A 16,701-nucleotide genomic window follows, 5' to 3' on the forward strand; every position below is an offset into this window, starting at 1 on the left:
GCAAGAGAGAGCGCATGTGTGGAGAGCTGTGTCAGTGTGGCGCATGTTAACCTGTTATGACCTGTGACCCGAGGCTTTGATGACCTGTGGTAGGTGGCGACGAGGAGGCAAGACTGTTGGATCACGAGGGCGAGACTCCCATGGTAGAGGTCAAGGAAACGGGCACCAGGTGGGTCTGTTCTCTGGGTCTTCTGTAGGCTCTCGCTTGGGTCTTGCTTCCGTCACCTTGCAGCGCCCAGATGTGCCTCGCTGACCAGGGACTTGTGCTTGCCGCTGTCACTGTGTGCTGGTGCCGGGAAGCATTGCGGACTTGTCATCAGTCTCTTTAGTGGTCCTCCTAAACTCACAGTATTAGAAAGTGATAGATATGATGATGTTATATTGCTGATAAAGTAAAGTAAACTCTTCAATCTCATTCATATTAAATTTTCCTCTTGTCATCAGTCCCATTAATATTCTTCCTTCACTCATTGTATTAGAAAGTGATGAATGATAATGACATAATATTGAAAAGTAAATGCACTGATCAAAAACCTAATTCTTCAAACTCATCAATAGCAAACTGTTCTCATTGTTACCAGTCTCATCAAGTTTTCCATCTCTCACAATAATAGAAAGTGGTGAGTGATGATGATATAATGCTGAAAATTAAATGTAGTATGGATCAAAAATTAAATGTATTAATTAGAAAATTAAATTCTTTAAACGTATCCATAACATATTGATTTCATTGCTATCAGTATCATAAAAGGTTTCCCTCATTCACAATATTATATAGAAATTAATGGACGATAATGAAATTCTGTTGAAAATTAAAGGTGCTAATTGGAAACTAAATTTTTCAAACTCATTTCCACTCACTCTCATTGTAATATGAAAAGAAAATATTGATAACTGAAAACTAAATTGATGAGACTAACTTGGCAATTCTTCTACTCACTCAGGAACTAAATTCATACAGTAACTTATGAAGACAAATATACAATTGAAAAAACCTTATTCACCAGATTCATCCATTGAAATTTCCTACCCATTCAGATTATCATATAAAAATAGTAAGTGTATTTGACCTTATTGAGGTTTTCAAGGGTGTTTTCATGAGTCTAGTGATAGTTCAACAAGCTCTTTTAAAAGTTACTAGGAGCTTTCAAATATGCTTTCATGATTGCAGTGATAATTTAACAAATATTCTGCTATTCTGCTTCACCAATTGGAGAAACATCCTTGAGAACTTGATAAATCATCTGTGGGGCTCTTGAAAACAGTCCTGATGAATGAACGAGGCATTTCAAAGTAGAGGTCCTGATGTGTGTAGTGTAAGCTGGTCTAATGCAACTAACAATTCTAACATTAACATCCACAGGTGTAGTTTCCTTACGTTCATTCCCATATCCTGTCCCATCTTAACAAACTCCCTTGTGATTCTCAAAGAGGTAGTTAATGCTATGTCTAGTACTTGTATATTAGCACTTATCTTATGTTGGGATCAACAAGAATAAACAAGATTAAATTCTGAATATTACAAGCCTCATAACTGTTTCACAAATGCATGTTTTTAATGAGGAAATAATGGTTTAGTAATTAATGAGTCAAGTAATCGTGAGTGCCATAATTTATTTTTAAGTAATTTTGATGTCACAAAAATGTAATTCAACTAACACAAGGAAGGTTACATTTCAAAAGTAATCATAACAACTTGTTCGGTAAGCTGATGATTTTTTTGGTTCCTGTAATCTAGAAGTAATTATTTTCACTAGCATATTTTCACAAGACTAGACAAGTGTGGTAAAGAGAAGAGAGTTGAATGTTCATCTTGTGTAGTTCTTTGGCAAACCATTATTGATGTCCTTTGTTTGAATTCTTTTGATGTTTTTTATTACCTTCTTATTTCTATATTTTGTACTCTTAATTCTCTTTTCACATAGTAAAGTACACACACTTACATTCCTGCATTACAGAAAACTTTAGGGCTTCCTTCCGGGAGACTTAAGTGATGCTGTTTTTTTCATTATCTTCAGCCTCTTTGGTGCCTCCCTCATAGCTTTAAGAATAGTGATAGAGAGAACAGTGAACAGTCATTATTCCTTTCACTGCTCCAGTCACCCTTTCCTGAAATATACATCACTCCGAAATGTAAAGAAATTGTTTGCATGGACACATAGAAATCAGAGAATATAAGGTTGATTTTTTTTTTTCCTTCTCTTAGTTATTTAAAAGATTGTGATACTCGTCAAAAATGGTGATTGGTGAATTGTTTATCAGTGAAAGGTTTAAAGCTGTTAAGATTTATTGAACAGCTTATAAAGACTAGTGATATATTTAATAGCCTTCAGAATGTAGGAGCCTTGACAATATTTATCTAGCAATTAGTCGTTTACATTTTACTCTTACGAAAGGAATAATGCCCTCGTTATTCAGTCAATGAGCTAAACTTTTATCATAACTTACTATCAACTCAAAAAAACAAAAAAGTATTTTAGCAGCTTTTGATATATTTTTTAGTTAGTATAGATTCAATGCAGCTTGGAGTGTTTGCTTCTTAATATTATGCCATTTTATCATTGCTCACTGTGTCATGTCTTTTCCGTGTCAGTAATAAATGTACAGTCATGGGTAGTGAGCTGATAATATGCTAAACTCCCCTTGTGTTTATAGTTTTGTCTAAGTCCTCTAGTCTGGTGAGTCTTGTCAGGTCAGGTTAGGTTAGTAGCAATTGGTAGGATTTAAGATCAAAGGGAAACTGAGAATTATAAACACAGTGGAAGTAAGAATGGACAGTTTGTGATTTCTGGCCATGACTGTACATAGACTGACTAAGAGATTAGATTGAAACACCACACACTGCAACACAAATACAGATCAACTAACACCAGGAAACAGATTCAAACACAAATGCAGATTAACCAACACTAGGAATTAGACTGAAACACCACACATCACAACACAAATGCAGATTACCTAACTAACACAACATCACACACTACAACACAAATACAAATTAATTGGCATGAGGAATTAAACACACACACACACACACACCACCACCACAAAGCAAATATGTATGAACCAGCATCAAGAATTAAAATGAAAAAACACACGACTCAATACACACACAGGTCACACACATTGGCACTAGGAATTGAGAACACTTCAGTTAATAGTACATGAATAAAAGATGAAATCATACATAAAAACACATGACACCTAGCATGAAACAATAGGCAGATTTATTATTAAGGGAACAAATAGAAACTGGATATTTTTAGACTCAGAAAAAAATTAAGGAAAGGAAAGTGTTTGAATAATATAAAAAAATACAGCTTCTCAGTAAACATACAGATGAAATACACTAAAAAGAAAGATGAAGGAGATGAGATATTTGAATGATATTAAAAGTACAGCTTACTAATAGATATATAGATGGAACAGACTAAAAGAAGGAATGATCGAGGTAAGATATTTGAATGATGTATAAAGTACAGCTTCCCATTAAACATATAGATGGATAGACTAGAAAGAGGAGTGATAGATGAGAAGTGTACATCAACTGAAGGAAAAAGTCAACAGGTACAGATAAAGAGACAAGAGGTCAATGAGTTACAATAAGCATGAGATATACAGATATAGGAAAGACAAATACAACTATAAACACCAACAGTAACAATAAACGGACTGTCATCTTGCCTACACTACACAAGATACATAGAGAAACACATACAGAACAGATAAAATAAACTAGCACAATATTAATCATACCACACCATGTATATGATAAAGACAAGGATATTCATACACTCTTAACAAATAAACAGTAAGACACAAACACACCTAACCTAAAGAAACAGAGAAGAAAGATAAACACAGACATAGAAGAACCCTCATTTCTATATCAGCATTAAGGACATAAGCACAGAAGCACACCTAACCTAAACATACAGAGAGAAAGAACAGATAAACACACAAGATATGTAAAACAACTCTCATTTCCACATCATCATTAACACAAGCTCACCTAACCTAAAGACACAGAGAGGATGGAAAAACATGCAACATACAAGAGCCTCACTTTTCCCTTCTGCTGCCTTCCAGTTAATGACACTCCTCCGTGGAGACTCGGACGCATTGAGGAGACAGATCAGGAGACTCCAGTATGAGCCCCAGGAACTCGGCTCTCCGCTCCTCAATGCCTTCAAGCTCTTTGCCCCGCAGCTGGAGAGTGTCGACCACCTCCACCACCACTTTATTGAACTCTAAGCCACCGCAGCACTTCAGAGGATGGTGACAGAATGGGAAACTGTGAAGATTCGACGAAAGCTTAGAAAATTTTCAGTTATATGTAAAAGGCTAGTTATTTAAAAGTGCATGCAAGCTAAGAAGAGTTTTCAGAGACTGTATGGAAGCTGAGGGAACTGTCTGGAAACTCAAAACTGTATGAATGTTAGGAAAAGTGATAAAAACATGCAAAAGTCAAGATAGATGTGTAAAAGCCAGCAAACCTGAAAAACTGTATGGAAATTAAGAAAACTACAAGAAAACTTTACAGCAGGAAAGAAAACTGTAAGAAAACTCAACAAAAAACTAAGAAAACTGCAAAAAAAACTCTGCAAAAAGTCTATGAAAGCCACGAAAACTCCCTCAAGTGAGTTTTCTTCAGTTATAAAGAGAGGCATGCATCTTGTGACCACAGAGGGAAAAGTGTGGCCAGGGACAGCACCCTCAGTGACTGCACAGTGTTGAGATATCCAATACAAGTGGTGTGTGGATGGGCAGGGTGGAGTAAAATGCCTCAGCTGTCAGATATATATTTTTTAACGATGTGTGGTGAAGAGCAGTTGTTGGGATCTTGTGCTCGTGATTGTTGTAAGGTAATTCTAATGGTTGATAATGTTGTAGCTTAAGAATTATCCACCTTTTGTCCTTCCTATTCAACTTGTTGCTCTGTTCGGGAAAAATGGACGATATAAGTCACAGTGAAGCATCTCCATTTCCGAACTTGATAATCTGATGGAATTCCAGAGAAAGCATATGAACAGTGAACATCCCTCATGGCCGCGCTGCTGAGAAATATGTACGATAGTTGTCACTGTAGAGACTCAGGATTGTATTCTTAGACACCTGGCGTCTTGTGTCCACTGCTTTCAAGAAGCTATAGTGGAAGTTATTAGGGTTTTCAAGGGTGCTTTCATGATTCCAGTGATAGATTAACAAGAACTGAGATAAGAACTCAAGAGAACCTGACTAATAATCTATGTATCCTCTGAAAATAGTGAGTCTTGTCTCTGCTACTTTCACCAGGCTCTAGCAGAAGTCATTAGGATTTTCAAGGGTTTGGAATTCCAGTAATAGATTAACAAGAATACATTACTGCTTGGAAAATGCACCCATGAGAACCTGGCTAATGATCCCTGTGGCCTTTGAAAATAGTTGTAATGAGAGAACAAAGTGTCTAAGGATACAGGCCTTAGATGAAACATTGGTAGACACTTGAAATATCTTGACCATGCTTGTGTTCCATGAAACTGCACTATGTTGAGAAATTACAGAGATGTTGGTGATGTAAACGTAGGTGAGTCATTGCTGCAAGCTGGTGTGTCATAGCGTGGAGACTCAGTGTACCCAAGTAACACCTCAGAGGCCATTGCAGGACTTTGGAATGTACTGAAGCCATTTTGTGAAGTTTAAAAGTGAGTGTTGTAAAATTTGTAACTGTGTATTGATCAAAGGAAAAATTTTAACTCATATAATATTAAAAAAAGCAAAACAAGTATATGTAATTGATTTCTTAGATGGATAATGAAAGCAGTCATTGATTTTAGAGGAGATTATTATAAATACAGAGATTACAGAGAATGGAATATCAGAAACAGAAAGGCTTAAACCACCAAGTCAGTATTTAGCTACATAACAGTTACCTCAATTCCTGATATGAGACTGAAATGTGCACAGAGGGAGGATATAAAACCAACAACAACCATCACACCCTTTGAAGCATAAGAGAAACAGTTAAATTGACCTGAAAGAGAAATAGACTACCCACAAGAGGTCAGCATTGGAGACTAAACCCTGACAGACACTCAAGACATAAGTCCAACACATCACCAAACCAGCCTTGTAAAAAATAAAGAAGTTCAAAATGAGAATGACATTACTAATAAAATAAGGAAGTTAGAGATGATGATAGTGATGTTATTGAGATATGAGTGTATTTGTGTCAGCTTTGATTGTCCTGTCACTTCATAACCAGGTCAGATAAGGTTGTTAAAGAAATTGATGATGATAATGATGTTAGCAAGATCTGAGTGTATATTTGTTGATCTTGACTGTCCTTTTACTCTACAACCAGGGCAGATAAGACCCACCTGGCCTCTGCACCATCATGTATATAGAGTACTCCTGATAAAAACTGAATGGTGTGGCTTCAGTACGTGTTACAAAAAATTACAAGGAAAAAGATGAAAGGAAAAGTCTTGTTGTGAATCTTTATAGAGGAAACTGGGCAAATGTTGAGTTTGGTCAGTACAATGTGGGGTTATGAAGTGAATGAAATAGTGTAGTAGGTTTTATTATCACCATTGCCTCAGGAGGTGAAGATATCAAATATAGATTAATGTTGATGTTTGAAATACTACTATTACTACCTACTCACTCAGTATTGTTGTAAATACTGAAAGAATTGTTATGCATTTAAACTGAAGAAAAAAGACTGTGCTAGGAAGTGAACATTATATTATACTGTTGTCATAGTGCATAAGTTTTTATAAAAGATATTCGACCAATGCATATTCCATCTTTTTTGTATGGTGGAGATAACAATGGTAACATACAGAAGTGTGAGGGTTACAGCGGATCTTTGCTGACAGTGTGAGGTTAGGAATCATTGAATACAAGCAGTTTATTATCTTACTATTGAGATCAGGTGTGTGAATATTCCAAGCCAGGCAAGCAGGTTAAAGTTTAGGAAGAGAAACTCTCTTCAAACCAACTCTTGTCTGGCACTTGGCATGGAAACATGACTGACGTAAGAAGTGGTGGAGGAGCTTAAGGGAGAAGTGAAGGTAGTGTGGAGTGGAGGATACAATGACCACACATAATGGACACTTTGAAAGGAAAGAAATCCATAGCAGAAAAATAATGATGAAATAAAAGAAATTGGAGATTTACATATTTTTACTGATGCTTTATTTATTAATTTACTTCTCTATTTATATATTTACTTATTTTTACACATGAAGGAGTCTGACTAAGGGCACAGAAAAAGAAGAGCTAAAAGGAACCTGGTAAGCTTTCATTGCCAAAAAAGTAATATATTATCCAGTACATTACAAGCTGCATATTATCCAAGTGTCATTAATTTGCATTCTTTAAAAAGAAAAGAAAAAAAAAGAAAAATAAATAAATAAATACTGTTTGAAGTTTGAAAAAGAATCAGTTGACTTCTTTTGATGACCTGTGACCTCTGAGTTCCTCTCATCCACTTGGAATAAAGTTTTGCCCATCCTCTGTGATTTTTACATTTATATATTTCATTTTATTTTCTTGGCTCATAACTAAACAAAATGTGAATGAGAAATATTCTTCTGTGACTTTACAATCACCTGACAAACTTCTATTTCTTATTATGTTTATTTTCTTATGATTTCTTATAGTTACTAGATACATCAAGTTTTACTCCAACACATTTGATCACCTAACTCTTACAAAGTATGTGAGATAGCAAGATACATTTATTTACTTACTTATTTATTTTATTTATTTTCTTTAGGGGGAAAACTCCTAAGAAAACAAGACACAATTGAGAAAAAAATGTTTATAACTTTTTAACATTCACCTGAAAAGCTTGTATTTTTATTCTTTCTTTCTATTATTACCAGGTACATCAATTTCCCACACGCTCAGCTGTTATGAAGCGCGTGTTTGTGTGACTCTTCAAGATACATGCAGTGAAGTACTATGGATGTGGTCATGTCTAGGAGTAACTTTAGTGTCATAGGCTGTGGGTGTCGTGAAAATATTACCGTGTCGTGTATGGTTAAAAAATTCAGAGTGTACAGAGATTTAGCGGAGAATGTTTTTTATACAGCTTTGTTTTATATTTGTAGGATTAAGAAAATGTGATATGTACATTACCAGTGAGGGACATGTTGAAGGAGGGAAAAATGGTTACCTATATTTTAGAGGACAAACGGACATGCATATATGTTTCCTTGCGCCGTTTTCTCTCCATTAATCACACGTTTGTAAATCTGGCATCGCGCTGCTCTGTTATTGTGCCACTCTGCTATTTACCACACAGCACATCGCACATCACAATCCACCACACGGGACTGACACTTTCCAATCTATCATAACAATCTCCAGCAGTGCCATTAGCTTTCCTTTATTCCAATCAGCTGATGAACTCTTTAGCCTTGCTCTTCTCTCAGCGTGGCAAGTTTATTGTTGTTTTGTTGTTGTTGTTTGTCAAGGAAGTTTTTTTTTTTGTCATTCTTTTCTTGTTGTTTTTTGTTTGTTAAGGTTGTTTTTTTTTTTCTATGTGGCAATTTTTTATCTTTCTTTTCTGTTTGTTAAGCAAGTTTTTATATTTTTCTGTCTGCTGAATAATTTTTTTGTTCTTTTCTTGTCCTCTTTTGTTCACCAAGCAAATTTTTTTATCATTCTTTTCTCTTTGTCAAGCAAGTTTAAAGTAATTTCTTCTTAAGTTTGTCAAGTTATTTTTATAATTTTCGTTTGTTCACCATGCAAATCTTTATCATTTTATTGCCCACCAAGTAAGTTTACCATTTTTTACCAGCAATGGAGGGAGTTTTTAGATTCATCACCACCACATTATCATTACCATTTTATTTAAGCAGCATAGATCTACCAGAGAAAAGAAAAAAGAACAATTTTGATATATATTAAATCTTCGCGCCTAAAGATGAAAAACTGCTACCTAAAATTTAGCTTAAGGTCTTTTAGCTTTATTTGATTGCCTTGAGCCTTCCCTTCCCCTTCCTAAGACCTGAACACAAGGCCTTGCTCTAAATCACTGTATGTTTCTGTATAGGAGAGCCTAAGTGTGCCGTGCAGTGTAATGTTTGCCACTGCAGTCGTGTGAGGAAGCAAACAATTTGATGCTACAAATTACTTCTTGGTGGTTGGTTTCTCTTGTGATGTTAATGTAGAGTTTATTATTTCTTCCTTGCATCTGTTTATCTTGCTCTTCTGTCTGTTTCCTCGTGTTTATTAAGAGATTTTATGTTTCCTCTTTTTCTTCCTCTTGTTTTTCTTTTCTTGTGATGATGAAGAGTATGTTAAGTTCCTGTTTTTCTTCCTCTTGTTTCTATTTTCTTGTGTTTCAAAGAGCTTATTAAGCTTCTGTTTTTCTTCCTCAAGTATGTATTTTCTTGTGGTTATAAGAAGTTTATTAATTTCTTGTTTCTCTTCCTCTTGGGTCTCTTTCCTTGGGATGATGAAGAGAATATTAATTTTAGTCTATAGTCTTTATTCTGGGTATTATTTTTATTCTTTTATGTCTCCTTCCTTGCTCTTCTTTCACATTTTGTTTCATCCTTTCCCAAGTGCTCTCATTTTCATGCTTTCTCCTTTTCTCAAGTATTTTCTCTCCTTCATTTTCTCTTGCACTCAAGTGCTTATTTTTTTCTTTGCCATTGGATCTATCAATCATCTCTAGAAGGAAACTAGTAAAAGGTAGAAGCAGAAAAAATTGTATATGTATCATTTCAAAACCTTGCATGTACTGAACCCTACCAACCTACACACACACACACACACACACACACACACACACATACACAATTAGACCACTATGGAAGTCTCTGCACATACAAGACTTCTAAAAACACCACCAGGGAAACTAACCAGGAGATTTAAAAAATGAGTCAAATACAGTGAAGGCAAGATTAAAGTAGAGAAATGTTGGAATATTCACCTCTCTTGTCAGTCTGTCTCTTCCTCCTTTCTCAGTTACCTTTCTTGTCTGTCTGTCTCTCTTATCTCCTTTCCATTCTGTCTTCTCTCTCTTCTTCCCTTCAGTCTCAGTGTATTTGTAGTATATTGTACAGAAATTCTCACTTGCCATTGTATAATACCTCGGCCTACTAACTTGCTCCATTACATTATATAACTTGATCAGCTCAGTGAAAAAGAATAATAATGGTAATAATAATAATAATAATAATAATAATAATAATAATAATAATAATAATAATAATAATAATAATAATAATAATAATAATAAAAATGTATAGTGAAATTAAGTCTGTGAGTGGGTCTGTCTATTTTTACCAGACTTGTTATTCATCGATTTAAATAAAAGCTTAAATAAATTCAGTGGTTCTTTATTGAAATACTTATATAAAATCACTCCTTCCTTTATTTATTATTCAGTTTGTCACTCGTCAATGAAGCAGTGAAGGTAAGTTATCATCTTATTAGTAAAAGGAAGCAAGAAGAGGCTCTGGGTAAGTAAGAGGTGACCCAAGGATAAGAGATCTAGGAAAGGTAAGAGAAAAGCCAGGGAGAGTAAGAGGGAAGCTAGGGAGAGCAAGAAAGCTAGAAAGAGTAAGAAATCCAGGAAAGGAAAGAGTAAATTCAGAGGGCCTCCAAAAAATAAAATTATAATTAATAAAATAAATAAAAATGAAAATAAATGCAGGAGGATAAAAAAAAGCTAGGAAGAGAAAATGAAAGCCAAAGGGAGAGTAAGAAATCTAAGGAGGGTAAAATAAAACCCAGGGAAAGGAAGAAAGCATCAAGGAAACCGAAAGTATCATAAATGACGCCGGGTGGGAGTCAAATTTCCCGCCATTCGTAACATTGTTCCAATAATATGAGTATTATTTCTATTTAGTTTTAGAGCGACTTTTGACCATGACCACAACGCGGAAACACATTTTTATAACATGATATCTTACAAAAATACCGAGTAAATAGATATTCGCCAGTGCTGAGAGCGATAAGAGAGATCAAAACACAATTAAATATCACAACACAAACTAATCACGAGGGAAAAAAAGTGATAAATGAATTTCTAGTATTTTTAGATATAAAAATATATAAATGAACTGAGCTAAGATAAAAGATGGACTTTAAATAGAAGGTGATGTCGACATTTTAAAAGAGGCGAAGCTCGCTGAACAGAAGGCGACGTAAACAAACTGGAATCCTCGGCGCTTGACTCCCTCTTGAGTCACCTTTATTACGGGTAAATATGTTCTTTTTTTGTATTATTAAGGTGCCTACATGTGTGAAGATGTATAGGGAAGGTGTGGGGAGAGCAAGGGGACGGGGGAGTGCCGTAAGGAGCTGTGAGGGGGAGTTCAATTGGCGGTGGTTATTGTTTTGGTGTTCGTGATGATTATAGATTTTTTTTTCCAAATCACAACTAAAAGTGAGATGGAGGAAAGTAAATATTGGGCGTGAATGTTTGTGGTGTGACTGTGGTGCTTTGTGTTTGTGGTGGGGAATATTTCTGGTGTTCTGTGTTTGTGGTAGTGAATATTTGTGTAATGAAGACTCGCCATATGACTGTTGACGTTGTGATACATCATTTTAAATCGATCGGTCAGTTGTGAAGACTTGCGGCGTTGATTGTGGTGAAAATGTGTGGTGATTGTGGTGAAGACGTGTGGTGATTACGGCAGTGTTGTGACTCTGGAGAAAATGTGTGCAGATTGTGGTGAGGTATGGTGGTAACAGTGAGTATGTAGATGTGTGTGTGGTGGTTTGGGTGTTATTTTTTTGGTGAGTGGTGGATAAATGGTTTAGTGCCTGCTTCCTGCTACAACAACTACTACTGCTATTACTGTGTGTAGCTATTAGCAGCATCACATTATTATTATTATTACAATACAGGCAGCTGTGATCATGTTTAGTTTATTTTAGGTTTAAATGACTTTAGCCACAGTTGATCGTAATGGGGTAAGAGTAAGTGGAGTAATGGATTAAAGTTAAAATGCAGAAGCACTTCTCCCATCCTTTTCACATGAAATCTTTACCAAGCCTCAACATCAACAAACTTGGGGAAACCTGATGGTAAAGCTGAATTTTGGATAGAGAAGCCAAATTACAGAAAAAATAGCCACAAAAAAAATCTAGGGAATTTCCCTAAAAAAATGTAAGGAAATTTTCCTGGACTGTCCCTAAAACAAATCAAGGTACATTTGTCTGGATTCCTAAAAAACCTAGGTAAATTTCCCTAAGATAAAGATTTTGACTACTTTTCTGATGTAAGATTTGGACAAATGAAGTGACAGTAGAAGTCCACACCAGAAACAATTTGGAGGAGTGCACAGAATTGGTTAGACACTTTGGTTTGTGGTGCATGATGGAAGTATACTCAAGGGTGTACTTGGGGATTGCTGTACCACACTGGAGAGTGTACTTATGGATTGCTGTATTGCAGCTGGTTCTTGTTGGGTAGTACATTAAGTCGTTGTTACTCTAGTGAAGGTGTTGCCAGTATTGAAGGAGTGTTAATGCTTCCACATGCTTTAGGATGGACAAGAGTGGGTCTTCTCAGACGGCGGCCATGGAGGCGCTGGCCAAGCTGCGGCCAGACATAGACTTTGCTATGCTGGCCAAGATGGGGGTGACGCTGGACCCCGTGGCTCTCACCAAGCAGCTGCGGCCAGACCTGGACGTCAAGATGATGACCAGTGGCTCCTCCAGCAGCAAGTCAGAGTCTTCCCACTCATACTCCACGGCCCACTCCTCCCACGCCCCGTCCCACTCAGTGTCCCACTCCCACTCCAGCGGCCACCCCTCTGCCCACCTCAGCAAGTCTGACGCCGCCTACCTGGCCAAGCTGCAGGAGGCCAGCCTTGCCAGTGCCAATGCCCTGGCCAAGCTGGACCCCAACCTGCTGGCCAAGCTGGACCAGACCACATTGGCCCAGCTCTCGAAGCTGGATGCCGCCACCCTGGCCAAGCTGGACCACAACACCCTGGCCCAGCTGGTAAAGGCCGACGCCTCAGCTGCTGCCGTCTCTATGTCCATGAGCAAGGCAGACCAGGCCATGCTGTCTCAGCTGGCCAAGCTGGATCCCCACACCCTGTCCAAGGTGGACCCAGCAGCCCTCAACCAGCTGGCCAAGCTGGACCCCATGATGCTGGCCAAGATGGACCAGACCACTCTGTCCCAGCTTGCCAAGCTGGATCCCCACACACTGTCCAAGCTTGACCAGGCCATGCTGGCCCAGCTGGCCCGCCACGATGCCCAGATGCAGGCCCACACACGGGCCACCCTCAGCAAGATGGACTCGGCCACACTGGCCCAGCTGGCCAAGATGGACCCACACCTCCTCTCAAAGCTGGACCCCAACACCCTGGCCCAGTTGGCCAAGCTTGATGCACACACCCTCTCCAAGGTGGACTCCAACACCCTTTCCCAGCTGGTCTCCATGGATGCTGTGGCCATGGCCCAGCTCTCCAAGATGGACCCACACTCACTCTCCAAGATGGACCAGGCCACCCTGGCTCAGCTGGCCAAGATGGATCCCCACTCCCTGTCCAAGATGGATCCGTCCATGCTGGGCCAGCTGGCCAAGCTGGACCAGCAGGCCATGACCAAGATGAACAATGCAGCCCTAGCCCAGCTGTCCAAGATGGACCCCCACAACATGTCCAAGAAGGACATGTCGTCCCTGAACCACCTCATGAAGATGGACCCCCACACCCTCAGCAAGATGGACCCCACTGTGCTGGCCCAGCTGTCCAAGCTGGAAGCCCAGGCCAAGATGGACCCCAGCACCCTCAGCCAACTCAACAAGCTGGACATCCACTCCAAGATGGATGCTGCTGCCCTGGCCCAGCTGGCTAAGCTGGACCAGCATGCCAAGCTGGACCCCATGACTCTGGCCCAACTATCCAAGCTTGATCCACATGCAAAGATGGACCCGGCTACCCTGGCCCAACTCTCGAAGCTTGACCCTCATGCCATGTCCAAGCTTGATGCCCAGCTGGCCCAACTAGCCAAGCTGGACTCTCACACACTCTCCAAGCTTGATGTGAACACCCTGGCCCAGCTGGTCAAGATTGATCCCCACCTGCTGACCAAGCTGGACTCCACCGCCTTGGCACAGCTCACCAAGCTTGAGGCGCAGCAGATGCAGGCGGCGGCGGCAGCAGCAGGCCTGTCCAAGGCAGACCTGGCCGAGCTGCGCAAGCTGGAGGCGGAGGCGCTGTCCCGCCTGCAGCCCACTGACATGGACGCCTCACTGCTCAGCCCTGCCACAGCGGGACTCAGCACCACGCCCAGCTCCTCCAGCAGTGCCCATGGCATGTCCAAGTACCAGCAGCTGCTGGCTGTCATTGAGGAGATGGGCAAGGACATCCGTCCCACCTACGCCGGCAGCAAGAGCAGTGCCGAGCGCCTCAAGCGTGGCATTGTGCACGCCCGCATCTTGGTGAGGGAGTGCCTCATAGAGACAGAGCGGGCGGCGCGCACATAACAGTTTGGCCAGCCAGGCCTGGACCATACTGTGCCCATGAGCCTCAGCTGTGAAGGTCTTGGCGCACTGGTGGAGGGCCTGGCGCTGCCCTTGTAATGTACACTTGGTGGCTGACAACACTTGAAGCTGTGAGTGGTGGCTGACAACACTTGAAGCTGTGGGTGTACATGGCAACACACCTGTGTGTGTGGTGCCGAGAGATGTGGATCTCACTGACCAGAGCTGCCGTTGCACTGCTCTGGAATAACTAACTGGGGATTTAAAGTGGGAAAAGGTTCTAAGCCGGGAACATTCACTGATGTAACTGATATGAGAAAGTTATTTAAAGGTGAATTAGGTAGTCTTCAATTTTTTATTGTAAATAAGTGAGAATCATATCACTGTTTCCTGTCTTTTTGTAGCTTCAAGCATGACATTGACATCTAGCATTCAGATAGTACAACTCTTTGGGTTCTAGTTAGATTCTCTCTCATATCTCAGTCCGACTCAAAACTTCCTGTCCGACATGTATATTATTTTGTAGAGTGTAATGTAGAGGCGCTGCAGGTGGCAAGGGAAACCATCACTGAAATTTTATACGTCGGCCTCACAACGACTGGGGTTTGTGTCTTCCCTCAGTGTGGTTCTGGGAGTGTGATTAATTTAGATCATCATCACCTTGCTGCCTTTCCTGATATGTCCTCCATCTCTCACACCCCTTGTCTTTCCTGTGTCCTTTGAGTCACCTTCATTCTTCTTTCCTAACCTGATTTGTTTCTTTACCACATTCATGTCCTCTGTTGATAATGATTTCCTACCTTTTCCCTTTTTTCAACCACTTAACTCTTTTCTCTCTATTTTTCTTTCCCAGCATTGCCATGTGATCTCTAACCGGCACTCTCATACTTTGTGGCATTTCAGTGTCCCTTTTTTTTTATTCTCTCAGGCACCTTTCACTATCTTTTCCTTTCCTAATAATGCCATGTGATCTCTGTAATTTGGTGCTCTCATACTGTGGCATTTAACTCCTTTTTTCATCCACTTGGGCACCTTTTTTGTAACTTTTTTTTCTCTTTCAGTAATACTGTGTGATTGTATAATCTGGCAATTTCATAACTCTCAGGCACCTTTCCTTTTTCTTCTCCCTTTTCCTACAGTAACCCTCAGTCTGTGTACACTTGCTTGGTTACTGATTTTGTGGGTGAAGATTCCATTTCCTTCTGTAAATGTATCTATGTGAGTTTGCCCTTGTAACTTGCAGTGCTTCATGTAATAGTACAACTGGGAATTTCAGAACCATCATGGAATTAGAAGATCTGTCTCATTACTGACCCACTGAATTGTGTGTAAAGATCAGATCCCAGCCCCTGTAATTCATTTTTTTATAATTATTAGTGGATTTTTTTTTATTTGTGAATCTAGTTAGGTATGACACTTGTGCATTAATGTATATAATTCCCAAGGCACTGCAGACTTGTCAGAATTTTCTCAAATCTTCTGACCAATTGTTCACTGCAGTGGAAGTCTCGGAATGCATTTTGCTGTGTGTGAAGTGTTTGTGTAGGTAAGTGGAATCCATGTTTTCGGTTGCAGAGAATAGTTAAGCCTGGCCATCAAGAGTCTCAGTAGTCTTCATTGATCTCCATCACTAATGATCCTTTCATTGCTCACTTGATTCTCAACTTGCAAAGAGATTAACTGTAAAAACTGACACCCAAGCTGTCCAGACCCATAAGGGAAAACCAGGACGTTAAAGAAAGTGATGACTTGCTATTAAGATTCTGGCCATTCTTGGTGACCGATTCCTGTAATCCGTAGCGTTGTGTCACATGTAGTTAGAAGTGTCCTTTACACACATACCTTAATGTATTGGATCTTTGTGGGGGTGGAAGCACATACTTTCTACTCTAATGTATGTATGTAAGTTTCATATTGGTGCAGTTAATATAAAAAACTTAGACTGAAATGAGTACTATTTGATTTGGGGTTTTCCTAACAGTGTTAAGTATTGGTAGTAAGCTTTGTGCTGGACTGGGGATGTAGATGATATGAATTTTGGTGGTTCTGAGTCTCGGCATAGTGTCGAGAAACCAAAGTTGTCTCTACATCAGCCAGAAAGCTCTCTACTCTTGTAAAGGGTATTTCTTAATTAAATCTAGCCTCTCAGTATCCTCCCAGTGATGCTGTGTGCACAGGTCACAAGTATTGCTGCGTGAATGGAGTAACATTGATGTCTTGGTGAAATGGCCTGATGGTGAAAGTCAACACCC

At 39.4% G+C, this 16,701-nt stretch overlaps 2 protein-coding genes across 2 annotated transcripts in view; both read left to right on the forward strand.

Moving 5' to 3' along the window:
• The window catches only part of LOC135091040 (popeye domain-containing protein 3-like), a 78,038-nt gene extending 73,810 nt beyond the window's left edge, over nt 1–4,228 (forward strand). The window contains 2 exon segments of the mRNA XM_063988366.1: nt 94–169; nt 4,090–4,228. Coding sequence (XP_063844436.1) covers nt 94–169; nt 4,090–4,093 — 80 coding nt within the window. The 3' untranslated portion in view covers nt 4,094–4,228.
• Nucleotides 4,229–11,105: 6,877 nt separating this feature from the next.
• LOC135091049 (uncharacterized) lies at nt 11,106–16,397 on the forward strand. The gene is made up of 2 exons (XM_063988385.1): nt 11,106–11,206; nt 12,499–16,397. Exon 2 carries the CDS (start codon nt 12,500–12,502, stop codon nt 14,450–14,452), a length of 1,953 nt encoding a protein of 650 aa, XP_063844455.1. The 5' UTR covers nt 11,106–11,206; nt 12,499; the 3' UTR covers nt 14,453–16,397.
• The last annotated feature ends 304 nt before the right edge of the window (nt 16,398–16,701 follow it).

This window comes from Scylla paramamosain, chromosome 36 (assembly GCF_035594125.1).
Source record: "Scylla paramamosain isolate STU-SP2022 chromosome 36, ASM3559412v1, whole genome shotgun sequence".
Classification (NCBI taxonomy): Eukaryota; Metazoa; Arthropoda; class Malacostraca; order Decapoda; family Portunidae; genus Scylla; species Scylla paramamosain.